Source organism: Aythya ferina (assembly GCF_964211825.1).
Source record: "Aythya ferina genome assembly, chromosome: 15".
NCBI lineage: Eukaryota > Metazoa > Chordata > Aves > Anseriformes > Anatidae > Aythya > Aythya ferina.
This window is the reverse complement of record NC_140314.1, coordinates 15,649,408-15,676,279: the sequence shown is the minus strand read 5'-3', so window position 1 is coordinate 15,676,279 and position 26,872 is coordinate 15,649,408. Positions and strand designations below refer to the sequence as shown.

At 40.6% G+C, this 26,872-nt stretch overlaps 1 protein-coding gene across 20 annotated transcripts in view; it reads left to right on the top strand.

Moving 5' to 3' along the window:
• The window catches only part of MAPK8IP3 (mitogen-activated protein kinase 8 interacting protein 3), a 68,962-nt gene that overhangs the window by 34,199 nt on the left and 7,891 nt on the right, over window positions 1-26,872 (top strand). For 10 of the 20 annotated variants that reach the window (XM_084536980.1, XM_084536990.1, XM_084536979.1 and 7 more), the window contains 21 exons: window positions 515-633; window positions 4,993-5,004; window positions 6,538-6,555; window positions 8,900-8,957; window positions 9,911-10,063; window positions 11,657-11,738; window positions 13,492-13,643; window positions 14,436-14,492; window positions 14,930-15,100; window positions 16,847-16,973; window positions 17,836-17,931; window positions 19,512-19,673; window positions 20,604-20,769; window positions 21,230-21,415; window positions 22,047-22,233; window positions 23,057-23,179; window positions 23,416-23,496; window positions 24,035-24,102; window positions 25,582-25,730; window positions 26,388-26,559; window positions 26,692-26,805. In XM_084536980.1, the coding sequence (XP_084393106.1) occupies window positions 515-633; window positions 4,993-5,004; window positions 6,538-6,555; window positions 8,900-8,957; window positions 9,911-10,063; window positions 11,657-11,738; window positions 13,492-13,643; window positions 14,436-14,492; window positions 14,930-15,100; window positions 16,847-16,973; window positions 17,836-17,931; window positions 19,512-19,673; window positions 20,604-20,769; window positions 21,230-21,415; window positions 22,047-22,233; window positions 23,057-23,179; window positions 23,416-23,496; window positions 24,035-24,102; window positions 25,582-25,730; window positions 26,388-26,559; window positions 26,692-26,805 (2,453 nt within the window). The remainder of the gene's footprint in view (window positions 1-514; window positions 634-4,992; window positions 5,005-6,537; window positions 6,556-8,899; window positions 8,958-9,910; window positions 10,064-11,656; window positions 11,739-13,491; window positions 13,644-14,435; window positions 14,493-14,929; window positions 15,101-16,846; window positions 16,974-17,835; window positions 17,932-19,511; window positions 19,674-20,603; window positions 20,770-21,229; window positions 21,416-22,046; window positions 22,234-23,056; window positions 23,180-23,415; window positions 23,497-24,034; window positions 24,103-25,581; window positions 25,731-26,387; window positions 26,560-26,691; window positions 26,806-26,872) is intronic. The other 10 variants (XM_084536982.1, XM_084536984.1, XM_084536988.1 and 7 more) reach the window with 8 other exon arrangements.

Genomic DNA, 26,872 nt, shown 5'->3' with positions numbered 1-26,872 from the left:
AGGAAGAAGCATTTGTGCACTTAGAACCCAAAGAAGAAACTAACCTTCAGGCTGATTTCACTTACTAGTTGGCAAAGAAAAAAGACCATTGCTGTTTTCAGCATCTGAGTCCTTATCTGATCTGCTTATCTTACCTGCTTTGAAGGTTGCTTTGAAGTTGATAGGAGTATGGGAACCATCGCACAGTGTTAAAAGTCAGAATTCAGAGCTGCTGTGAATTGAAAGGTTTCTGTGAGATACTGAGTTGTCATCAACTCTCATGATGTAAAAAGAAATCAACCAGGCAAGCTTTGAGGTTGTGCATGGTAGGTACTTGTACTTGATATAGGAAATAAAATATGTTTTTTTTCTTTACTTACTAATTTCCCTGTGTCAGCCTATGGTGAACAGGCAGAACGTACTCTCAGAGTTTTGACTTCAATGTTCTGTAATGCTCAGTATTTCAGAGAGTTATGTGATAGCTCAAATGTTGTCAAGTAACAAGTGTCCTTACTTTTTCTTCTTCCAACAACAGCCCAACACAGGGGATTGTGAACAAAGCATTCGGCATCAACACGGACTCTCTGTATCATGAACTTTCCACAGCAGGGTCCGAGGTTATTGGGGATGTTGATGAAGGAGCAGATCTGCTAGGTAAAAACTTGTTAGAACCGTTCTGTTTTCTCTGATACAATGACAATTCTATTAAGCTTCTAGAAGCATCTAAATTCTCTTTTTTTTTTTTTTTTTTTTGGGACTTGGATGTCTGTCCTTAGCATGGAATGGCATGGAATTTGGGACATACTGTGCCTGAAATATGTGCCTGTAGTACAGTAATGCTTATCCAACAATTTAAGTTAGTATCTAAGTAACTTTTATTTAGTCTGTCTGTAGGTGTGTTTTTTTCTCCATAGGATTCTCCCACATGAACAGTTTGGAGAGAAAATTTGCTCCTTCCACTTCCTCCCCTAAATTTTCACTTCGATAATTTTGCACACTAGCAACTTCACTTGGAATAAAGGTTTTGTTTGAAATATGCAAGAAAGTAACTCCTTTTGTTAAGTTTTTGAAATTTAAAGGAACAATTGTCTGAATTTAAGAAGTGATTGGACTGTGCGCTTAGTCACATGGTCTAAACTTTTGGGCAGACCTGTGCAGTGCCAGGAGTTGGACTTGATGATCCTTATGGGTCCCTTCCAACTCAGGATATTCTATGATTCTATAGATTTTCTTTATTTTAAAATGAGAATATCATGGTCTATATTGCAGTTTTTACCCTTTTATAGACAATCTAAGAGAAATTTTAATTCATCTTTAAAGCTAATTTTGAAGGAGGTTTTAATATCTGAAGTCTGGTTATATTCTGTATTCCCGACTAGGACTTTGAGGCAGTCAGAGGAACAGCTCTGTCTCAGGTAGCAGTCTGAGCCCTTGTCATGCTTTCTGGTGTTGGATGCTGAGTTTGTAGACCTTAATTCATAACAAAATTTAAGCATGTTCTTAATTCCTTCTGAATATTTTTCTGAATCAGGAAGATATGAATGGTCTTTGAATATCCAGACAGCGCAAGCACCTGACAAAGTTTATAACAGTTTAGCTCACTTTCAATTTTGCTGTTTCACTTAAGGAGACGTAAGAGACATGAGGACTCCTACAGTATGTCATTTATGCTTTGAATAGCAAGAGATATGATCTGAAAGTGAACGTTATCTTCCTGGTAGTTAGTGACCAGAGTGTTTGGATAATCTTACTACTTTGGTTCTGGAAAAAGTTTTTATCAAAGAACTTCTGGATATATATCTAGAACAGAATCAGTTGAATCATGTCACAGAATTCCAGCAGCACATCTTTGTAAGACTTAAATTAGGGAGATATTTGTATCACCTTTGAATGAATCTTGTACTATGACCCTCTGAAAGAGTATGTTTCTGCAGAGAGGATCGAATTTAACCTATTCACTGTAGACTTAACTATGAAGAAGAGGACTGAAGACTCAAAAGTTAGGTTAGCATAACACTTCTTGCTTTATCTAAGGCAAAATCTCTGAAAGTGGTACTGTTATAGGCAAATATGTGACTGGAATTTAAAAATGAGATCCAGGCTCTTATCAGAACTCTTGCAATAGCTATTTGATATAGCTAGATTTTTATTTTTTTGAAAGCATGGTGTAAGCTCTGCAGCATGCAAGATAGCTCTTGTGCATGGAGTGATGACTAAAACAAATCACTCCACTAAATCACGTATATCCTCTGTGCCACCTGCTGCTTTCTACCTCTCCCTGAAATGGCTGTGGCTTCAGGGAGTGTCAACTTCTAAGAGATATTTTTCAGGAAAATGACTAACTGTATTAACTGCTTGGGACAACCTGCTTCCTACTTCTGGAAATTTGTCGTCTGGTAATCCACTCCCCACTTGGCTTACATCCTGAACCCAGTGATCAGTGAGAAATACAGGCTGTTGTTTTCAAAGGGCCAAAGTTTTTCGTTGCCCAATTGGAGACCATGCTAGTTATATCACTACATTTCCAGTTAGTCAAAGGTGCTTCTTCTCTTCCAGTAGTAAGACTGCCTAAAGATCAATGACTGATTCCGGATCTTGGGTCATCAGTTATTTGGCAGTTAACACTTGTATAATAAACAGCGTACAGAAACTTTGAACACTGCCTATGTAAGTATGGCTTGTGAAGATCAGATTTGTTTCCACCTAAAATCTGAACCATGAATATGTACAGAGCTAATTTTTAAATTTAAGAATAATGTTATTCCATAGAAAGGAATTCTTTAGTCATTGTGGTCAGGCACTAGAACAGGTTGCCCACGGGAGTTGTGGATGCCCCATCCCTGGAAATGCTCAAGACCAGGCTGGATACGGCTTGCAGCAACCTGGTCTAGTGGATGGTGTACCATGGCACAGGGGTTGGAACTAGATGATATTTAAGGACCCTTCCAACCCAAATATATCTGTGATTCTAAAGTTTGTCCTTTTTCACCTTACCAAATACATGTGGGGAAAAAAAAAAAAAAAAGGATTGCTTAATATTCACATTTCTTTTGCTAAGGAAATAGAAATTTCTTGTTCTCTTTTCATTAAGCACAAAAATAAAGGTTTGTTTCCTGGATAATGCTATTATTATTAGGAGTAGTTTTTTTCTGCAGGGCAGCAAAACTCTTGCAGCTGATAGCATGGCATGCTAACAGAATAGGAAGGATTCATCCAGTTCCTTTCCAGACCTGGGAGGTGATATGTGATGAAATCAGTTCGCTGAGTGAGTTTCGTGACAGAAATGTAAATCTAATTACTCCTTTTGTTGAGTTCTGGCTACCAGCTTTGCCCACATGAAAGTTTTCTTTGAAATGAACAGACATCAGACATGCTAGGATTGTATAAAGGAAGGAAGGCAGAGAGATCCGAGAGGCTGTATTTCTCTGACTTAGAAATGAGATTTAAACACTTTTTTTTTTTTGTCTTTTCACAGTAGAAAGCACCAAGAATGTCTCATAAAATTGGAGGGAAAAAGTCTAGATCTCAGTACTGACAGATTTGTCAACATTATACAAAACTTTGCCATTCTTGTTAGGTAAATTGTTCCCTTTTCTGTAACTTTTTGCCTGAAGAGCCACAGACGAAATTGTGCTCTATGGACATGATATAAGAAACAAGATCCACAATCTGAAAGATTTCTTTCTTTCTGGGTCTTATTTAGAGAATTGGTAAACTTCATTTACACTTAAAAGTGAAAATTTCATTCTTCCTCTAGTCTTTCTCAAAGCTTGGAAATCAGCCTTCAAGAATATTCTTTCCTTTTGGACTCAGTTTCTTAAAGAAAGAGAAACATCTTTAAAGAGGACCTCAGAGTAGAATGATCTTGGAAAAATTACCCTTGAACAATAGCTGGCAGACAGGTCTGTTTCTTCAGTGGAAAATCTCACTCTTGCCTTCAGAATATCTTCTAAACTACTTCTAATCTCTTCGTACAAAAGCAGCACTCCTCATCGCAATTTTGGAATACAAAACCTGTTTTTTTCCCCATGTTGTAATACCATTGTACACACATTAGTTTGTATAGGGTATATTCTGGAGGAATATGTGGAACAAGAACAATTATTTAGCAGTGGTAATTGTTCTCCTAATTCCCTTCTTTCTCACTGCAGCCTTAGGAACGCTGCCACCACCTAGTTGGCTGTTTGCCTCCCTGCTCACTTGTTAGTTGCTTGTTCTTTCCTACCAATCCTGGGTGGGCTCACTCTCTTTTCTCATGTACTCTTCCCTTGCTCTTCACTGTCCCGAGAGACTCTGGATGTGGAAGAGGACTAGTGGTTCAGTTGTGGACCGTGTGAAGTCCTTTCAGTTTTAGGACTCCAACTGTGCTTTGGAGATTAAAACCTCACTTCAAATAACAGGGATTTTGAGGTGAAGACAGAAATTCAGCTATATATATATATATGTAAACTTACCACTAATATGTTCTTTTAAACAAAAGTTGGATTATCAAACCAAGTCCTTGCACTGCACTGGGGGAAAAAAAGGTGTTCTGAAATAAAACTGATTGTCTTTTGCATACTGATGGATCACTGAAGTGCACATTTAATTTCAGCAAATCTGGTTGCTAAAAAGAGATGTATTGCAAGGGGAGGGGAAAGGAGAAGACAGTGGAAAATAGCTGTTCTGCATTTACTACTACATTAGAGAGAAAATAAAGGTTTACCCAGACCAATATGGGATTGCCTGAGATTCATGCATAGAAAACTGGGGGTAGCTAAGGCCTGTGGTTGCAGTTGTACCCTGGGTTATCTTCCCTTAGTTTTTTTGTCCTGTATGTAGAGTCATGCCATCTACAGACATGGCAGGTCCTGTCCTTACTATTTCATGCCTTTTGACATTGAAATGGCTGAATCATTGTCAATTTTTTTTTTAAACAAAATTTTTCTTTTGTTGTTTTTAGTCAGTGATTGATCATTTTTTCACTTCCTTTTTTCCCTTGTCTCTCTGTGCTTCGCTGGACATGGCCCATAGGGGAGTTCTCAGGTGTGTATCTCTCCTCCACTCAGTTTCCTTTCTTGTTTCTTTTTTTCTTGTTGAGACTGAATGACATGGTATACACGTGTGATACTCCCCTGCTCTTGTCCAATCACGGTTGGCTTCGCAGACTTTCTCCCACCTTTGCCTTGCTTGGTTCCTTGCACTGACAGGTCTCTGGACAGTAGGACACCCCTGCTTTGTGCTCACACGCCTGCTGCATTTTGATCTGCTTTTTTTTGGTGTGGCTTTCTGCAGGTTTGCTCCACTATATTACACTGGCCTGTCTCTCAAGGTCTTCAGAAAACTCTGCTGTCCTTTTTTTTGGGGTGCAAAGTGCCTTTTTTCTGCACGAGTGCTGTGCTCTGAGCAGAGCTCAAGTGGGTACAGAATTAAATTTGCTTCCTGCTTTTCTTCAAGTGAACAAGGCTGTGAGGAGTCCCTCTGCTTGGATGAAGGCCGCTCACTAGCAGTAATCTCACCAGCAGTGGAAGCAGATACTTTTTGAAAATGCCTTTTTGAATCTCTCATAATGTATGCACAATGGCCCTCTTCTGACACGGCTGTTATGAAAACAAAGACTTACTTGAGGAATAAGAGAGTGACAGAGCCTCTGTCTTTTTTTTTTTTTTTTTTTTTTTTTTTAAGCTTTGTCTTTCTGGTAGGAGTTGAAGTGATATCTCTCTTCCATTTTTGTAAAGAAGGTTTGCTGCATTAGAGCCATGCTCTTATCATCAGGAGGTCAGCAGGCCCTAGACTTGCAGAATTTTCACCTTTCCATAAAATGCAGTTGGGCCCTGATAAAATTTCAGATGAAGTCAATGGGATCTCTCGTGATTTCAGTACAAATTGAATGAAGTTTCCCTACAATAAAGGCAGGTGACTTATGAACACACAACACAAAATACTGTGCAGTGTTGAGCTGTCATGTTCCTCTGCACAACACCTCTTGATGTTGGGTCTGTAAGGTTACAAAAGGAAGAATGGCATTATTCTTTCTTTTAGTATGAATTGCTTTTACTCTTTTACTGTAAGCCACTTTTTCTATTTTTTTTTTCCTCAGAAAGCATCACACTGAAGTTGAGTAAGAATTGATCTCAGTAACAAAGTGGGTTTGGCCCTGTCAAAAAGGACAGAACTTTGATATTCCCCCTACCCCCCTTTTTTTTTTCCCTCCTGCCCCTATCCTTCCTGCACCCTATTTGTAATGTATGTTGAATTACCTCTGTCGTGGGGATGGGAAACCTGAAGATGTTTAGTCCAGGTGAAATTATTAAGATGGAAGAAAAAAATGAGTTCATCTTGAGCTTGTCCTAAAATCTTAGGTGTAAAACTGCTTAGGCTATGCTGCAGAAGAACAAGGTGTAGACTAGTTTACATTCAGCATCACTTACACTGGCACCACACACGTTTACACATGCTGATGAGCTGCTCTGTTTGCTGTTTACAGATTCGTATTTAATGGCTGCTTTTTTCTCTTCCTTTCCTCCCTTTGTCCCCATATCTTTCTGTTCCCTTTCTCGTATGGGATGGCTCTCATAGTACGGGATGATTTCTTTGGTAAGGCGAAGGCCTTTTTTCTTTTTTTTTTTTTTTTTAACTGTATTTTTATTTCTAAATTTCTTCCATTCACCCAACATCTCTCCATGTGTCTTGCATTACCTTGCATTATTTTTTTGTGATGGTGGTATCACCTCTCCAAAAAGCAGGACGCAGCTGGTCATTGAGTGGTGATTTGAGGTTTCTCTTCTTTTTCTTGATGTGGTTGATTACCCACTTTGATGCTTCACACTGTTTGCCCAACTCTAAGAATGTGGAATGGCTCTCCCCTTTTCTCCACATCACAAAGGAGTAAAGACTTCTCCTTTTGGTCACTCTACAGTGGTGTTTTTTCCCCATGAGTAAGGCTTTCTCATTACAGCCTGCATGAAGTTATCTCATAGTATCCACTCTGTGGCTGTGGGATGGCTTCACCCATTTCTTTATTGCAAAGCAAGCCCTTCATACCTCTCCCTGGTTAAAGCATCAGGCTGTGACTGTGTCACACAAAATAGGTAGTTGTGAAGGCACTGATGGCTGGGGCACTGTATGACTTCAGTTCTCTGATAATAGCTCACCCTCTTCACCGGAATTCCTTTCTCTCCCTGTGACAGACCCAAGGAGTGATAACTAACTCATGAACAGAAGGAAAACAGTCCAAAAAAAAAAAAAAAAAAACAAAATACAAGGAGGAATGCTTTCCTCTTATGTTCCTCAGCACCCATAACATCTTTGTACCATTTTAATGTCTAACTGGCTAAATATTTGTTTGATCATTTGCTAAAAAGGAATGAGAGAAACATTTAATAAATGTTGTCTATATCCTGTGACCTCTGGATTTTCTGAACAACATAAATGTCTTGAAAGAAAAGGCTATACCTTACTGTACCAAACCAAAAATGCACTTCAGTTCACAGTGCAGTTACTGCTTGTCACATCTTGTTTGTGATATTGCTTGACACACTACCCAAAGAACATATTGCCTGAAACATCAAAGTGATTAATTATCTGTCCACTGATTTAAAAAAAATAAATAAATAAAATGCTGCTTTTTACTCATTCCTGCTAGGAATTTGCTTTTGCCATCATAAATTCATCCCATCTAACTGTGGGAGGAGGATCTGTTTGTTGGGGTGTTGTGATGTGTTCTCACTTCTTGTATGCTTCCATGTTTCTCTAACTTCCATTTACTTAAAGTTTGTTGTTTTTCTTTTATTGTAAATATTAACGAGCAAATAACAGTTGTGAAAAATGCTGATGCCTTTACTGGAAAGGAAGAGGTAGTTCAGAAGGCTGAACAAGGAGCACTTCAGCACAAACACTGATTGTTGTGATACCTCTTAATGCTCTAGGACTTGTGTTGAGAAATAAGCTGTAACCCTCAGCACTGTCCCCTGAAAGGAAGAGGTCTTTGTGTCTTATATGCTCAGGTAGCCTCTGTTTCCTATTGTAAAATAGAAGCTGATTCTGGGATTCGGCAAGTCCCCGGTAGCAGTAAACAGTCCAGTTATGGTTTTGGTCCCTAAATTCTTTTCCGTTAGGTTTTACAAAATATTGAATTCAATCTTTGCTCTTAGCTGCAGACTTTTCAAAGTCCTTTGAACCTAACCTGCACGTTGCAGCTATTGTACATTCGTGCCCAAGTGGAAGTGCAGTGCATCTGATCTAGGTGCTTTCTTGAATTTGGTTCTTAAGTGATGGGCCTGAGACTCCAAATTGTAAGCACTTATGGGAGAACTGTTAAATAGTGGAGCAGCGGACAATTCAAAGTCCTTTTAAAAGTGTAGTGGTGGAAGGTTGATAATGGGAAGCCTTTCATGTGTATCAGACCGGCCACATCCATGATCCCAAATCTGTTCTGGGAAGCAGGGTATTTGACTTAACTAAGACAGGAAGAAGAGCACTGCTGTGCAGATCTGGCCAGCAGTTTGGGCAGTGTTCTGCTGTACTCTGAAGAACCCATGAGCTTCTAGCTTTCTCCTGTATGAGTGAACAAAATGTTTGTAATAGCTCATGGCTGTACCAGGAGTTATTGACTTAATTTCCCCTAACTAGTACTAGTGAAGGTCTCTGCTCTGTCCCTCTCTGGGGATTCTATTAAAGTTGAGGTAAGAAGCTAGGTGTGCATTTTTGCTGTTAGCTGAAGGACATGTGGGTATCTTTGTGCTGCATGGTCTTCCAGCAAGAGGCACTCCACTCTCCATAGCAGGACACAGAAGTGTAGGAAAGCCTAACAAAAACAAATGCTCTTCCTCAAGTCTGAGTCAGTCAGTGCCATACAAGCTTCGTATTTCTAGGAAAGCAGATGAAACCTGCCTGACCATTTTATTTATTTATTTATTTTATTTATTTATTTATTTTTCAGGAATGGGCAAAGAAGTGGGGAATTTGCTGTTGGAAAACTCGCAGCTACTGGAGACCAAGTAAGGAACTGTTGCATGCTCTGAACTGTCTGCCTGGTTGTAAATGAGGTATCATCCTGAAGTAGGTCTTGGCGAGAACCCCAGCCTCACTGGGGCTTGCTTGTTTATCTAGCAGGCTCTCTTGAATACGTGTTGTATCTTGAATTGCAGAAGAGAAGTTCCTCTTCTGAGTGACTTTCGTAGCTGTTTTCTTTCTTGTAGGCACTTGGGTGATGTCTCTGGACATGTGCCTGTAGGGTCTGATTCCACCTGTGAAATCAGTGGCAAGCGTTTCATTAACTTCAGTGGGAGTCTAGATGGGTCTGGGCCTCTGTGAGGATATTGCAATTTTTAAGTTATTACTTGCAAGGTTTGGTATTCTGAAAGAAAACTTTCTTACTGTTGAGAAGAGTTTTCAGAGATTTAATAGTTGATAAAGATGAGCTAGACAATGTAATTGGTTCATCCTGTGCGAAAGGTTGGCAAACTAGATAGTAAAGAAGCTAAGCAACAGGGGAGAGGAAGCCAAAGTAATCCTAAGGGTAACAGTTGAATTATGGTGGGAAGCTGCTAATTTTAAAGATTTTAAGATATTTCAGAATTGATCAGAAGTGCTTATGTTTGTCACCTTCACCCACAGTTATCAACAACTACAGATAATATAAGTTCTGAAAGGTGTTTTTTGAATCTTAATCCTATTAAAATAGACTTGAACCTCCTGCACCTGATGTTGGTCTGTCAGTCAGAATGCAGGACTACACAAACCTCATCATGACCAACTATGGTGACTTCTGTTTTCTTCTGCACCTCTTTGTTGCCAGAATGTGCTTTTTCGTGACTTATAGACTGACAGTTATTTCAATGTGCTCATTTCAACTCTCCTTGTAGTGCCTGTGAGTTTAGTTTCAAGTCTCTCTTATGGACGGCTGCTGTTTTTGGGCATTTTTGCTTATTGTCCCTTTCACACCTTTAAGAAATGCTTTGAACGTTGTGAAGAATGATTTGATTGCCAAGGTGGACCAGCTGTCTGGAGAGCAAGAGGTGCTGAAGGGAGAACTTGAGGCAACAAAGCAGGCCAAAGCCAAAATGGAAACCAGAGTCAAAGAGTTGGAGGAAGAGCTGAAAAGGTGAGTGATTCACTGCTGCCCCAGGGAACTGGGAGAACCTGAGCTCTATCATCAGGTAGAGGTAAATCTACCTGCTCTTTTAGTTTTACTGTATTTCCCTCATGGACACTAGTATTGGAATTCAAAGGTACCTTACAGAGCATTTCAAGGTTTATGGCATGCGGCTGAGCTATTTCTAATGTTTTTAGATTGTTTATTATTGGTTTGAAAGATTATTGAACCTTAGAAAACCTGCAGAATTTTCTCCCCAACATTAGGATTCCATCGCAGTGATTGCAAATGTAGGCTCCCCAGACTGCAGCGTTCATAATTTCAATTTGCAATATTTTATTTTATTTTTTTTAAAGGAACTTCTCAAACAGTTGTTTTGAAGGAAACTGTTAAAAGTTCGATGCTGGCAGTGGCCAAGACAGTTTTGAGAGGGATGAATGCCCACTAATTTAATGAAAGAGCTCATGCAGATTCCCACAAACAATGATTAAATGTCAGTATTTAATTGTTTCAGTGTTCAAGTCAAAAGTAAGAAGAGGGAGAAGAGATTTTAGAGCCCTATGCAGGTAGCATTTGGAGACATGCCATTTCTAATTTTCCACTTGAACTAGAGAAACCTCAGCCTGTATGCCTAGCAAAGCCTGTGAAGATTTCATATCCATAAGGCTATGCATGCCCCGTGGGGCTCGAAGATAAATAATTACATTTTAACTAGCTGTACTATCAGCACTGTGGTATCTCAGATTCAGTGGACAGTGCTTAGTTTGCATCTGGAATCTGGAAGGTTATCTCTGTTACGTTGTAATTTGAGCACGGAGTCACTAAGAATAACACAGACTGGTCTCTTCCAACTGTCTGAAGTGAAGGCAATCTCACTAGCAGTGGAAGTAGATCAGATTTTTTTGAAAATGCCTTTTTGAATCTCTCATAACGTATGTAATATATTATGCAGTATGGACATGGACTTCTAATTGTCCAGTGTGCTTTTTTTTAGGAGATAGAGATGGCATTTCCACACTGTCTTTCTTGCTAATAGAAGTTCTTGTAATTCAAATGGGACTGAACTTCAGTATGGGGTTTAAAGTAATTAGAAACATTCAGATAAATACTTTAAATAGTTTATTAACATATTTGGTGTTCTCTTCCTTACCATTATGGCAAACTGATCTTCATATTAGAGGCTTTTTCACTGCACTGAAAAGAAAAGCAGCCTAGACAAGCTTAAGCTAGCATTAGCTGTTATGATGGCTCAGTTTTACATGATTAAGATCTCATCAAACATTTGAATATAGATTATGGTTCAGAAATAGCAATTGACAGTTCTGTTCTGGTGGTCAGTGTTTTGGGGCCTGGTGCTTAAATCAAGTGTTCCAAAGAAAGGGGCTGATGTCAATGGAGCTGTTCAGAGTAACAAGCTGCAAGGGGGAGGAATCGTATCAGAGAAGCATCTCAGAATGGGTGCCTTGTGATGCATCCAGTTCTCCCTCCACATGATTTCTCATTGTGAACAGATGATTCTTTCCCCAAAACACCTCACAGAGAGCCCACCAGTTGTAGTCACAGTGTTACTTGCTGGTTTGATCATTTCTTCCTGTTTCCTAGAGTGAAATCTGAAGCGATTGTTGCACGACGAGAACCCAAAGAGGAGGTGGAGGATGTAAGCAGCTATCTCTGTACAGAATTGGTATATTACATTACTAAAATGGCTGTGGGGAAAGGGGGTTTATGTACTACTACTCTATTCATGTGTGATACCTGAGATGCAGACTGATCCCTCTTTGTTAACAATGAGAGCAAAGCTGGTGAACTGCAGGTTGTTGCCATGAGATTACCTTTCCATACGACTTGCAAACTGTAGACTGGCAAAGATGAACAGCTGACACAGTGACAATAAAGTGCATGGTGTGCTTTCAGCAGAACAGTTTTTGAGCAACACCCTGCTCAGCACCTTCCCGTTTTACCTGGTTTTCATCACTTTTGAATGACAGTCTAGTATTTTCTCACAGGGTCTTGTGATAGTCAGCCTTCTTGAGAAGACCTTATCTCATGTTGGCAGGGAAGCTGTAAACTGTGAGGACTTTGTGCAGTGAAACTTGGGTTTTATAGGCAGCTTTGCAGCAGTAACTGTCTTCTTTTAACAGTTCTGTAATCTCCAGTCTTGCAAATTGTTTTTCCTCATTATTTTATATATATAAGCCAGTACTGCCTATTTCAGAGTACAGGCAGAGAAGGCTCATGACAGCTGTTTAGGCTGTTTTGGCTGAGATAAAGGCTTTTCAGCAAACTCCACTGTAGCCAAAAAAGAAGCAAACCAGAGGGTAAGAGAGAGATCCCCTGTAATTGTCTCCTTTGCTAGGACAGGAAATTAGATACACCTCTTTTCAATATTACCATGTTCTTCCTGTCCAGGAGGTATTGAACAAAGTTTAATTTTAGTCTAACTCTCCTGACTTAACTGGGATGCAATTAGTCTGTTGATAATTTAGGTAGGTAGTAAAGTTTTCAAGTTGTTCTTGTGAAATGCTGAAGAGAACTGGATTCTATTTAATACAAGCTGATAGGAGGTTTGTTTATTTATATTTTTAATGAGATGATGTTTGTAAAATTCCTCTTCATGTGTATAATTCTTGATTTAAGTGCCCATACAGATTTATTCCAAGTCAAGGGAGGCTGAGGAGGGACTTAGTTATTTTGTGTTGGTCCAGCTCTCTGCACTACTGCATCAACCAAGGTGTGACTGGGAGTTGCCACAGTTTAGACACAACCCAGTGCCACTTGTAGTAAAGAGTTCCCAAAATTGTTAGAATTTCTTTTGGGGCAGATATTTTACCCACTTTAGTAGTCTTATTCTCACTTTCCACTCCTTAGAAGAGGCATTTAGAATCTCTTTGCTGTTGCCTTCTAAGCCAGAGTGACACGTGCCTTCGCTGGAAGGCTAAATTGTGTCACCAAAAAGGAAAAGCCTTTCGGTAATTTCTTGTGCCCTGTACCTTTATCAGTGTGTACTAACAAAATGCCTTCTTCCTAGTCCTCGTGAAGGGAAAGAGAACATAACCTGGTGTTCCCTGCTGCTTCTAACTGAATGTGCTACTGAATCTTTTTCACTAAATCCTTGTTTTCCAAACTTTATGGACCAAGGGACCACTGTCAGTTCTCAAAATCCCTTGCAGATTACCAAAACACCTTAATGTCAATAGGCCTTGGGTAGGGCTTTCAGTTTGGTGATGATTCTAATTCTACTTTCAATGGGTTTTCAGAACACCCAGAGGTCCGTGGGCCATGGTTTGGAGATCACTTGTCTAGAATTAGCACCTGAAATGGGAAAGGCAGGAGGGGGTAATCAAGCAAACAAGGAAGAGCACTAACAAGTATTTCTTTCCATCTCCTGACTTGCCCTATACTAACATCAATCCCCTTCCATCTTTTGTTGGCTGAAGCAGTGCTCCTCCCCTCTGCAGGACAACATTCCCATAGCTCAGCGACGTCGCTTCACCCGCGTAGAAATGGCAAGGGTTCTGATGGAGCGCAACCAATACAAAGAGAGATTGATGGAGCTCCAGGAAGCTGTCAGGTGGACAGAGATGATCAGGTGAGGCTGGATATTGGTGAACATTCCCATTTAGGACAAAACCTGGCCATGTTGGACTTCGAGCTTTTAGCCTTGAAGCTCTTACCAAGATATGGGAGAAGTTCTGAAAGTTTTCCAAATAATAAATTCTTCTGTCCTAATACCTGATTCTTTTTCTCATATTCCTGAATGTGGGCTGCAAATCAAGAGTTGCCACTGTTATTTGGAGATACCGGGCAGCTGTTTGTCTTGCTAGTTTCTTGTGTGCTAATTAAGCTAGAAGCTAGAGGGAACAGGGTTACTTCTAATTAATTAATTCCTTTGGCAGTGGCTTAAAATGAATGTGATGCTGGGGTTTGTAATTACCAGACTAATACTGTGGCAGTGATACTGTTGGAGGGAGTTAATAAAGGAGATTGCCCAGAGAAGTTGTGGGTGTCCTGTCTTTGGAGGTGTTCAAGACCAGGTTGGACGAGGCCTTAGGCAACCTGATCTAGTGGAAGGAATGGGAGGGAGGTTGGAACTAGATGATCTCTAAGGTTCCTTCCAACCCAAAATGTTATATGATTCTATGATAAATCATTGAACACTCTTATTTGCACTAAATATTAGTATTGAAATATAAAGTAGCTGGGTGTGCTTTCATAAAAATGACTGCATGTCAATTCCTCTGCGTTTTAAACGTTGTTAGAAAGTTTCTAGAATGAATTCTGAGTTGTGGCATGGTTTCTTTAATGGAAATGGCCTGCTGGTTGGCAGAAATTTGGGCAAAAGGTGCTGAAATTAACTTGATTCTGTTATATTTATCCTTAGAGCTTCCCGTGAGCACCCATCCGTCCAGGAGAAGAAGAAGTCTACCATCTGGCAGTTGTAAGTTCTTTGGTGGCCTGTGTAAGATTAAGAAAAGGGCAAGTGTTGTCATTTCTACTTCATGTAGCATCTTAACAGATTCTTCCTCTGATGTTAATGAGAGGTCAACTAAAGTTATTCTTAGCTGAAGCCTTTTGCCTTCAAGGGATTCCTTTGCCCTTTAGTGAAATGAAAATCAGATCTGAACATCCCTATCATTTTGTTTTACAAGCTGGAAGGGCTTGTGAGTGCCCTGGGATGGAAACTTAAGTATGCTCAGAATCAGTTTGAATAAAGGGGTGTTTTCAGAAGGACTTTGGTTTTGGAAGCTAAAAGTGCAGTTTTCATGAAGGGCTTAAAGTACCTTAAAGCACCTACCTTAGTAGCACGCATTGTGCTTTCCCTGTTGTGAATCTCTGCTCTGTTTCTAATATTTGTTGGCCTTTTCCTGTCCCTAGCTTCAGCCGTCTATTCAGTTCCTCTTCAAGTCCCCCACCAGCAAAGAGGACCTACCCATCTGTGAACATCCACTACAAGTCTCCGACGACAGCAGGGTTCAGCCAGCGTCGCAGTCACACCATGTGCCAGATCTCCTCTGGCAGCCGCACCCTGGAGTTCTTCCCTGAAGAGTGAGTCACATGCTGTAACCAAGACGGGCTCCCCCATAGCTCTCTCAGATAGCACCTTTTCTTAAAATAAGCTACTTTCCACTGCAAAAATAGTTTATGTGCTGTTAAAATGTTTCGTGTGTTTAACACCCTGATCTTTCACTCATCAGTTACTGTACTGCATGGATAAGCTTAGCTAACTCACAGCAAGTTTACTCTCCCCAAGTATGGCTACTATGGCTTCCTAGACCTCTCTAGGTTCATCTCAGCAGGGATTGCTGTTGGCCTTCGGGTCGGCCTCAACACTAGTTCTGTCCTCATGTTTGCAGACTGTGTGAAAGAATGAAGTAGGACTTTTGTGGTAGTTTGGCAGTGCAGAGGCAGTGTTTTGGAGAGTGTCTTGCCCAACCCTGTTGACAGAGACTTAGGTAAAGTCAAAAAGTTCTTCAGGTAAAGACAAAAGTTCTCTCAACATCACATTTGTGACACAATATTTGATTTTAATTTTAAGTATGCTAAAAAGAGCCTCTAAATATTGCTACTGCAGAGTTTTCTCCCTGTCATTTATGTCTCTGACACGAAGGGGAAAACTATTCTGTGCTTTACTTGACTTCAGAGTGTCTGTGTCCTACAGCTGTGAGGTTGTACAGTCTGTAGGTGCTGTGTTTTTGTGGAAGGACTTTGGAGAATGTGATGGTAAAGTAGTATAACTTCTGCAATGTCAGGTGTTTGCTGGAAAGTCAATAAATTGTGAGTACACAGATTTTCTTTAGAAAAAAATAGAATGTTAAATTTATATTTTATAGTTACCCACTGCCTTTCTTCTGTTCTTGTCTAGTTACCATAGTGTAACCATTGCGTGTGCTGTCTCAGGCATTTCAAAACTGCATGAAATGGTGTGTCTAACAGCTGTCAGAAGCTATTTGTTTTCTCATCCTCTCCCCAAGGGAAAAAGCATGTGCTGGAGAGTGTTTTGTTTTAGGGGTTTGGTTTAAGTATATTTTTAAATTTTATTTTAGGTATAATAATTTAAATATAATTTTTAAGTATATGGTTTAGGGGTTTTGTTTTAAGTATGTGTGTCATTACATGTGTGCAGAGGTGTTTTTGTTTTGGCTTGGATTTTTTTCTGATGTTCATACCTTGGAGTGATTCTTTAAAAACCTATTGAGAGATAGAACTGATATTCAATCAGCATTTTTTTATATTAAATTGTATCCTAAGAGCTCACAGATCAATATTTCATCTTACTTGTGCCACAGCTGGCTTCATTGTGTTGAAAGCTGCAGTTTCAATAGTAATTAGTACATATTTTCCCTGTCAGCAGTGAAAGCTTAAAAATGGACAGAAATATAATTAGTTGACTATAATAAAGAAGAACTCAAAATGCCTACCTCATGAAGACCTTAGATAAGGAAACTGTAGCAGCTAAACAAAAGTTGCTATCTCATAAATGGTCACATGGAAAGTTGATTCTGTTTCTGAAGGGCTCTTGGAAGATTGAAGTGGAGATGATCATGATTTGGCCTGCCACATTATTCAGGTAACAGGGAATTAGAGATTATGATTGCCAATGTCTGCTTCATAACAGAGTTTTCCTTTCATTTCCTGCGTCTCCTTTTCACCTTGTGCAAAGATGGATTTTTACTGCTTTGTATTAAACTCTTTTGTCTGAGTTTACTCTCCCCATGATGACAAAGTCCCTTAACCTACTGCCTGTGTTTTTAACCACAGACTGAAAAGTAACGCTGTTGCTTCTCTCCTCAGTGACTGCACATCCTCAGCACGTCGTGAACAGAAGCGGGAGCAGTACCGCCAGGTCCGGGAGCATGTGCGGAATGATGACGGGCGATTGCAGGCCTGTGGCTGGAGTCTCCCTGCCAAGTACAAACAGGTAGATACCATTCCCTAGAGAGGCTGAGGGGACACTGTCCTTCTCAGTTATACCAGTGAAAACCTAACTCTCCCACTGGTGACTGTAGCCATAGTTGTTAAATACCTCCAGTTAGAGGTATTATGTGCATGTCTTTTCCGTATGATATAATTGCAGGCACTGAATAAATTAATCTTTTCTGTATGTCCACTGCAGTCAATAGGGGAGCATTCTTCTTTGTGAAGGTGCTGAAAGAACCTAGTCTAAAACAGAAGTAATCAGTCTTTGTCCAGAGCCCAGTCCTTTTTTTTTATTTCCTTCATTATTATCATTGGAAGTCAACATCAGATATTTAATTTATACTCTGAGAACTCTACTAGTTGTTTAGTATAAAAAAACAAACGTAGTGCAGTTTGCACCCTATTCTCCCCAGCAGTAACACAAAATAAAATGTCACCAGCCTCATTTGTTGGCCTGTGGCTCCTTTAACTCTGGTCAAAGATCATCTAAAAAGAAGGAGTCTTGTAGTGTGGCTTGAAAGTGGAGGAGTTTCAGAACATGGTGGAACAGAGTGCCAGTGTTCTGGCTTCTGCGCACTTCAGCACAGGGAGTGTCCTTTAACAACCCTTTGTCTGTTGCTAGTGCAGCGGATAGCCTCAGCTGACCACACCTGGTACACCATATAATGGTGAGAGAAACAGTCTCTCAAGTTCCCATTCCTGTAGGGACTTTTTCATGCAAGATGACAGATGAAGCATCAACTGCTATTGGCACCCACCCATGAGGCTAAGAAGTTTGTTTTTGCCATATTGGTTGCACTGCAGTTAGCATAGCCTAGTGGTTATGCCTTGGTACTGTCTTTTCCATTTCCTCTTCCCCACAGCTGAGCCCCAATGGTGGTCAGGAAGATAATCGGATGAAAAATGTCCCTGTGCCTGTATATTGTCGCCCACTAGTAGAGAAGGATCCAACAATGAAGGTATGTTGCCTCTGCACACAATTGCAGTCCAGAAGTGGACATGGAATAAACAGAACTTGGTTGCTAAATACACAGTTTTTACAACAGTCTGCATTTTTTATTCATTCCAAATCCTACCTTCCGCTTCCCATTTAGGAATGGTGGTTTCTAGTGTACGTAGGGAAAAGTACCACTCGTACATAATTCTCAGCTGATTCTGGATGCCAGCTCCCATGTCTGTCATACAGGTTTTGCTTATTTTGAGACATACATAATATTAGCAACATCTTATACTATTTAAAGCTTTTATTAAGACTCCTTAGGGTATAAGGCTCTGGGGCAGATGTGTTCTACAGCAGAGTGGGGAATCACACATTTCATCATCATTCCTTTGGGTTTCACTCTTGACTGGGAATAAAGTTAGCAGTTAAAAGGCTAAAAGAAGCTAGAGAAGATTTTTGTGAAGCTGTGTCTATCAATACATTGGGTTTACATGGCAAGTGTTTAGGAGCAGGGGGGCTGCAGGGAGCAGAGCCCAGAAGCTGCCCCGTGTTATATAAGAGCCAGCTTCAGTCAGCTCCAAAAGGGACTCGCTGCTGGCCAGAGTCAAGCATGGATGGGGGGAAAGTGGTTTTAGTTTGTCACTGTTCTAGTTTGTTAGTGATAGGCAATAAATTATATTCATCTCCCTCCATTGAGTCTCTTCTGCCTGTGACAATAATTGGCGAGTGATCTCCCTGTCCTTATCTCAACCTCTGAGCCATCATATTTTCTTCCCCTTTTCCTTTGAGGAGGGGGAGTGAGACAGTGTTTGTGGTGGAGTTTAGCTTCCTAGCAGGGTAAAACCACCCCACTCAATACTAGAATATTTTCAGTAGAATTGCAGTTGAGAATAAGTGATCCTTTCTCTGCAGGTAGCACATTTATCTGCCATAACTAATTGTTTCTAACTAAGCAGTCTACCATTAACTTCACCAAAATTTAGTGCTGATTTTAGACTTCATTGTGATATTTAAGTTGTAAGAAAATTCGTAATGCTCTTGTTTTTAGAAGGTTGATGTGATCTTTAGATAATATTCTGTTCAGTATATTTCTTTTATGATTATTTTAGGACAATTTTTGCTGGCTTAGTTCCTTGAATAGGTCTCTAAGATCAGGCAAGCACTGATTTTGGGCTAAGGGATATGTGAGGAGACAGAAGAGTACAAGGGTGGGAGGAGAACTGAGGATCAGAAGTGCACTGGGTGTGCAGTCACTGTCAGCTTAGGTTGAGTATAATGCTTCTTATTGTACCCCAGACTAGTAGCAGCTTCCATCTTGCTTTGCTACAATCACTTAGGAATGCTCAGAAAAACTGAGGACATTTCAGAAAACTGTTTCCAGTTATGTACCTGATTTATTATTTTTATTTTTAAATATTTGACACATCTGTTAAAAACTTGGTGATTTTTGCTAGATTGCAGAGATCCCTTTTCTTACCTACATCAAGTGTGACTATGTCCTCTAGTAGAAATCAACAGGATCTATTGTTTCTACCTAAATGTTTTAGTTGTTTGGTATGTTTACACAGTCTGCTTCAGATTTCTGTTTCTGTTGTTTAGCTGTGGTGTGCAGCTGGAGTCAATCTCATGGGGTGGAGACCTTTGGAGCAGGAGTCTGGGAATGGGCAGAAACTGGATCCTGGACGTGATCCCCTCACTTGTGATCGGGAAGTAGAGAGCGAGAACAATAAAAGTAACCATACCTCTCCTGAAAAGAAAAAGGTCAGAAAAGAGAATTGACTTTTTTTTTCCTCCAGTGTTCTTTCTCATTCCATCTCTTACATGTCCTCTCTTCTCAGTACCTTTGTACTTACTACATATATAGCAAAGTCATTTCTACTGTCACTACTGTTGCAGTATTTCTGAGATTCTTTCTTGTGGGGGAAGGTTTGTGGTAAGGTTCTGTCAGGAACCCTATGTAATTGGGATCAATTATCCAGGATAGAACTTTCCAGCTTCAGCTTTTGAAACACCTGGAATATTTGAAAAAATTGCTTATAATGGGGACAGTTAAGGACTGACAAGTTTGCTAGGAAGACTGTGGAGTCCTCATCACTGTAAATTTAAACAAAGAAATAGAAAAAAACAACATCATCAAAAAACTTTAAGAAGAGTATAGACATGAAGAGTATAGACAAGTCTGTAAGTTCATTTTGTTCAGAAATTGAAGCTCTTGAGATATATTCTGGCTCTGCTTTTAGTATAAGAATACAGATACTTATACAGATAATACAGCATTTTATCCTTCCTGATTTGTGGAGTTGTTCATGGCTGTCTCACACTGCTGTCATATAGTCTTTCGGTGATCAGCATGCTTAAGCTGATAGTTTGAGTGCATCCCAGCTTCATGGTATTCTGTCCAAAGTGAGTGTTCAGTGGTATTAGTCAGATATCTCAGAATACAAATTAATGGCCAAATTTCCCTGGCCCTAGGGAGCCAGACAGGCTTTTGGCCTCTGTTCCAGATAGAAGTGCAGCAATGTGAAGGCAATTGATGTTGCTCATATTGTTTATCTGCACTGGCTAGAGATAGAGTTGGATCTTTGGAGCTGGTATTGTTGTCTTTGCATCCGCAAATGTTGCCAAGTGATAATATGCTCAGTCTGATCTGGGAGGAGCGCTGATTCTGCCCATGTGTTTGCTCTCCTGAAGGCAAAGGAGTTCCATGAAATGGATGCCACATCCAGTCGTGTCTGGATTCTCACCAGTACACTGTCAACAAGTAAAGTTGTAATCATTGATGCCAATCAGCCTGGCACAGTAGTGGACCAGTTCACTGTCTGCAATGCTCATGTGCTCTGCATCTCCAGCATCCCTGGTAAGTATGGTCCATACACTGTCTGTGATCTGCACAAGGTCACCTTCTCCACTTAAGGAGTGACAAATGTAGCATCATCACTTCAGAATGAACCCTTGGATGTTGCTGCATTCTGTAATTTTCCCTCAAAACTGTAACTCAAGATCTTGCCTTCTTGTTAGGACACTTCTATGGAGATCCTTCACTCCTGAGCATTTACTAAGTGGTTTCTTTGGCATGTAAAGGATGTCTCTTGGGAGCAAGAGTGAGCCTTGCCCAGGTTTGGGAGGGCTCTGTAGCTGTCCTGGATTAGGGATGAGGGGATTCGCCACAGTGTTGACTGATGTTGTGGTGCCTCCATGGGGCTAGTGAACCTCGAGGATCAGTGTCTTCCCTCCAAGTGGTGATCTCAGGAGTACTGCTACATTTAAATTAGCAGTGGCTGCTAGATTCATGGGAGAATCTGTTCTTTGCCCTTCAGCGGCCAGTGAGAGTGATTATCCTCCAGGCGAGATCTTTCTGGAGGGAGATGTAAATCCTGAAGAATCATCTGGAACAGATGGTGTCTTGGCAGGAATCACTCTGGTGGGCTGTGCAACCCGCTGCAATGTGCCACGAAGCAACTGTTCCTCGCGTGGTGACACACCTGTGCTGGACAAGGGACAGAGTGAGTTCTGGGATATAAAACTTAATGGCAGTCAAATTACAGCTAGTTCCATATGACCTTCTAGTGTTATAGCTGCATCCTTCTGCCCCTGACTGAACTACTTCAGAGATCTCAAGAAGTTTCTTAATGCAGTACATGAAGACCAAAGTCCCTTTGGTACTTTTATCTTTAGAGCCCTTCTTTTCTCTCCAAGCGAATCCCCATCCTGCAACCTGGCTGTGGGGCTAATATAGCAGAGTATTTTGGACAGGTTATATGTTTGCCCTGTTAAATTTGTTACTGTTCTTCTCTCAGCTGTGGCTTTTCCTCTCAACCATGGCTTCATGTTAAGTCAATTAAACCTGTATGGAAAACATAATAATGCTCTTGCTGATTCCATACTGCAGTGGTAGCCTTGGAGAACTCCTGATGTTTTACTAGTCACAGATGGTGTTTTACTTGAAAACTACCTCTGTTTTCCCATCAGAGCAGCAAACACTCTGGATAAACTGCTATCTGTGATGCAGGCTCTGGGGTTGATTGTATCTGGCAAAGAAGGATAAATAAATAAATAAATAAATAGATGATTTTAACAAGCTTACAGCTCAGTCCTCAGCCCTTTGTACAGTTCCCACTGTTCTTTGTCTCTTAGGTGAAGTGGCTGCTGTCTGCAATGGGAAGATCAACCAGTCCCAGTCCACAGAGGAGGCAACAGAAGCTACAGAGGTACCAGAGAATGGTACAAGTGAAGCAGACCCTATTCAAGCCCGGCCTGGGCCCCTCACAGAGCACGTGTTTACGGATCCAGTCCCTGTGCAGGCACCTCTTAGGCAGAATGGGTAGGCGCTCTGGGGCCAATGTGTCAGTACAGTTCTTTACAAGCTCTGTTTTTATAAGCTGTTTATGAGAATAAGCCTGATCTTCTGATAAAGTGTCAAACTTTTTTTTTTTCAATTTTGTGTCCAAATAGTATTGCAGGTGAGATGATAAGGAGAGGAAGAAAACAAAATGAAAATAAGCATGGTTTAGACAGCAGCAGATTATGTATCAGCTGTTAAAGAGCAAAAATTTTGATCTCTTTGAGTTTAAATGCACGTGCACTTAATGTTCTTACCAAAGGACCTTATTGATCGACATGTGAAAATGATCCTGTGTTCATTCCAGTCGTAACTCTAATGTGCTGTAAAGATAATGAAGAAAGAACAAATAACTATTATGTGCTGTAAAGATGATGAAGAAAGTCATTGCCCAAAACTTCTTAAGATAAATGTGTCTGATGTGATGGACTGAGGAGTAAGGTGGAAATCTGGGATGAAAGTCATTCCTAAGTCATTCCTTGTTCCAGTTATTCCTGAAAGTCATTCTCAGTTGTTTCTGTTGAAGTTAGAAATGAACAGAGAAATTATTGAACAGAGAAAATTACTGCTAAACACTAAGTTAACTTCTATGGCTGTAAAGCACTGGCTATTTGCTTTGGGGGAGAAAAAAGTTTTGCATGTTCAGGAGTCAAGCAATTGAAAAACACTGAAGTGTTTTTGTGGATGTGATGTGTATACACAAATGCCCTTATCTGCCTGTGCAGTGCCAGCCTGTGAGTGCAGATGGGCATTCTGTGCGTTGCTGTTCATAAACAATTCTAACAATGTTCTTTTGTCTCTTAAGGGAGAATGGTCAGCTGAAGACAGAGTCGAGCACAGTACTGCCAGATCAGGAACCGAATGGGGATGCTGCTGGGACTTGCACCAGTGCTGCCCCCACCATGTGGCTGGGAGCACAGAATGGCTGGTAGGTTCCCCTTAGGCTGGCAGGTTTCTGTCTCAGTTGTCCTCTGGCCTCTACTCATCCTCATACATCTAGCTTGCTTTTCATTTCTGCAGTAGGGATTCGTTACGAGTTCTGAGCCCTCAGCTCATCATGGACACTGTGATTTCACCTCACATTGCACATTCGTGTCCTACTTTTATCAGGCTGAAGATGTGGGACCTTGCTGCTAATCCTCCCTGATTTGTCCTTTCTTACAGGTTGTATGTGCACTCTGCGGTGTCTAACTGGAAGAAGTGTCTGCACTCAATAAAGCTGAAAGACTCCGTACTGAGTCTAGTGTAAGTGTGCACTCCAAGGGATGCTGAAGGAGGAGGTTTGGTGACTGAGTGATGTCTTTGTTGGGGTGATAGTTTTTTGTCAGTCTTTTTCCTTACACTTCTAAGTACATCAATTTGTGAGGAAAGTTTCCTGAGGATTTTGTTATTAGAAAGCCTTGTACTGATCCACTACCCCATTCAATTGCAGACCTGACCCGATACTGTGAATGAGGTGCTACAGGACAAGTGCACTATTGGGAAGAAAGAAGTGGGAAAGAGAAAAGCAAAATTTCAAAAGGGTGTAAATTGGGTGGAATTTGTTGAAATTGTTGGGAATTTAAAGTGTGAAAGAGAAGTTAAACTAAACAGGAAATTGTTGGTTAATCCTACTATACATAAGTAAGAACAATCCTCTGCCATTACAGGATGTTCCTGCAAGTGCTTAACTGAATGGGAATTGTAGAAAGAATATGAAGAAGGTTTGCGTGGAAGTTAGAAAGGATTTGTTAAGTTCTTTATTTCCACAGACTTTGTAAAAAGTACTTTCCTGTGATTTCAGGCATGTGAAGGGAAGGGTCCTTGTTGCTCTGGCAGATGGAACACTAGCCATATTCCACCGAGGAGAAGGTAAAGATCAATATAATAAAAGAAAAATAAGCTGGCCAAGAGTGCAGCAGTGAATTAAATGCTATAGTTAGTCAAGAAGGAAAGGTGCTGGCTTGCTAGAGTACAAACATGTGGTTAAGATGCATACATGTAGCTATTATACACATGTAACCCTTAACCTGAAACGCCCAAGACATACTTTAGCATAGTTTCCTGAGGTTTTCTGGGGGAAAAGCAAGTGTGTGTATGTGCTGTGTAAGCACATGTGGAGTGATTGTAACATGTCTAGGAACACACGTGCGATACAGTTGTTTGAGGCATGTTTGGCAAGATTAATGCATTTGGGCCATAATCAGTGTTACTGGGCGTTCACAAATCAACTGTACAGTGCACACACGGGGAGCTCCAAACAGCTCAGGTGAGCGGTACCTGAGCAGATCACCTGTGCAGTACAAACAGCCCTGCTGCTTTCCAGGTGAGATGGATCTCTCTGTAAACAGTGGAATTGGTCTCTGCATATGCAGAAGACAGAGCTGGATTTTTTTGGAAGTCTGTAAATCCCAAACAAATAGAACCTTCATATTGCACTTGGCATTTCACTTTTCTTGTGGAAAAAAAAAAAAGATGTCTGAGTAACCTGACATGCCTTAATCGTGTCATTTCAAGACGCTTTTTTGAATTCTGTATTTCTTGTCCTCTTCACTGTTGGAGATTGTGTTTTCCCTTTAACCTCAGCAGTTCTTAAGCTATATTCATACCCTGAGGCTCATGGGAATTTGCTAATTGGGAATAATATTTGTATATTAAGAATATATTACTCAGTTGTTCACTGAGTAGCAGTTTATCAGCTAGGGTGAAATGCAGAGATTTTCTGGTTTTGTGCAATCTAATTTTCAATTCAGCCTGTCTCCTGAGTTCAGTCCTGGCCACTGGCACATACAAAATGTTCCCATCAGAAATATGATAATGCTTCATCACCTAGAGGCAATCTGTCTGCAAAAGACAAAGTATCTGCCTGATTAGGTAGCAAATAAAACCAAGGGAAGGAAGATCTGATTCCTCAGCCTGGACCTGACACTTCAGGGAAATAATGATGTCTGTCTGTGATATGAGAAAGCCTTACCATAAAGACTGTATGCTTCTTTTCCTTTTAAGTTTCCACATAGTCTTGTTAACTTGTCTTTCTTCTTTCCCTGCTGTTTTTGTTGTACTTGTTATGGAAGGGTGTTTACTTCATTACAGTCAAGGGATGTGTAAATTAGCCTGAGTTGGGGAGCCTACTAAACTATGTGCTATTGGCATGTGCTTGGTAACTATAACGCTGTGCCTGAAGTGGTTTTGTGGGTTGATGGGAAGTTCACAGACATAAGCAAGGTCAGCTTTTCAGTATCAGCTAGGCTTGTTTTCCTAGATATAAATAGAAAGGCAAGAGGATTCTGTTAAATACTGCCATGTCATGAAGGAGCTGCATTGTTTTTCACCCTTGTTTTTTCACCTTAGATGGTCAGTGGGATCTCAGTAATTACCACCTCATGGACCTTGGCCATACTCACCATTCTATCCGCTGCATGGCTGTTGTGTATGACAGAGTCTGGTGTGGCTACAAGAACAAAATCCACGTTATTCAACCTAAGACAATGCAGATTGAGGTATGAGAGCAAATGTGTATGTATGCACATACTTGTGTTGTATTTATTCTTCTCGCTGTTTTCTGCTATGGAAATACAGAACATTTTTATTGTCCATTGCTGACTGTAGGATGAAAATTGTCAAACTGTCAGTCTGGGTCATCTTATGACACAATCTGCCAGAGAGGCATTTAATCCTTCCTCCCTTTGCAGAGCTTAAATCTTTAGATAAGTCTGAACTGAGGACTTTCTTTGTCTTTACTAATGCTATGGGATCACATACTGTACAAATGTATGCCTGTGCTTTACAGCTCTCCTTCATGTATGGTCTAAGACTTCTCCATCTGTAGGTGATGAGGCACAAATGATGGATGTAGTTAGCAAGTCCTTACCTTCTCTGCCAATCACATTGAAAGCAGTTGGTTTCTAAATGTTCCTGCTCCCAAAGTGCTCTGCAAAGCCCATGTCCTCTGAGAAGCTGCAACTCTGTGCCATGCAACTCCTCATTTCAAACAAGGGATTTTCTGTATACTATAGTTAACTTCTGCCATTAATACATTTTCTTCCAAGGGCTTTGAAACCCAAACATGCAATCTCAGTCGAGGAAAATAGAATATATGTGCAGATAACTGCACATCTTTTGTGAACTCACACCGGCCCACCTATTTTGCATTTCAGAAATCCTTTGATGCCCACCCTCGGCGCGAGAGCCAGGTGCGACAGCTGGCATGGATTGGAGATGGAGTATGGGTTTCCATCCGCCTGGACTCCACCCTGAGGCTTTACCATGCTCACAGCCATCAACATCTGCAGGATGTTGACATCGAGCCTTATGTCAGCAAGATGCTAGGTGAGGCAGTAGGGACTGTCAGTAAATAGTCTGTTGCTTACTGAGATCAGAGAGAAATGAAAATTCAGTAGAAGACCTTGCTCAAAGTCCTGCAGTCTTAACTAACTACAATTCTTATGCACATTTACCTAGGTACTGGAAAACTGGGCTTCTCCTTTGTACGGATTACAGCTCTGCTCATTGCTGGCAATCGTCTCTGGGTGGGGACAGGGAATGGTGTTGTTATCTCCATTCCACTGACTGAGAGTAAGTGATCTTTATCAGAGACTGTTCCATGTTGCCCTGAAAAGAACAGTGCTTTTGCATGTTATTT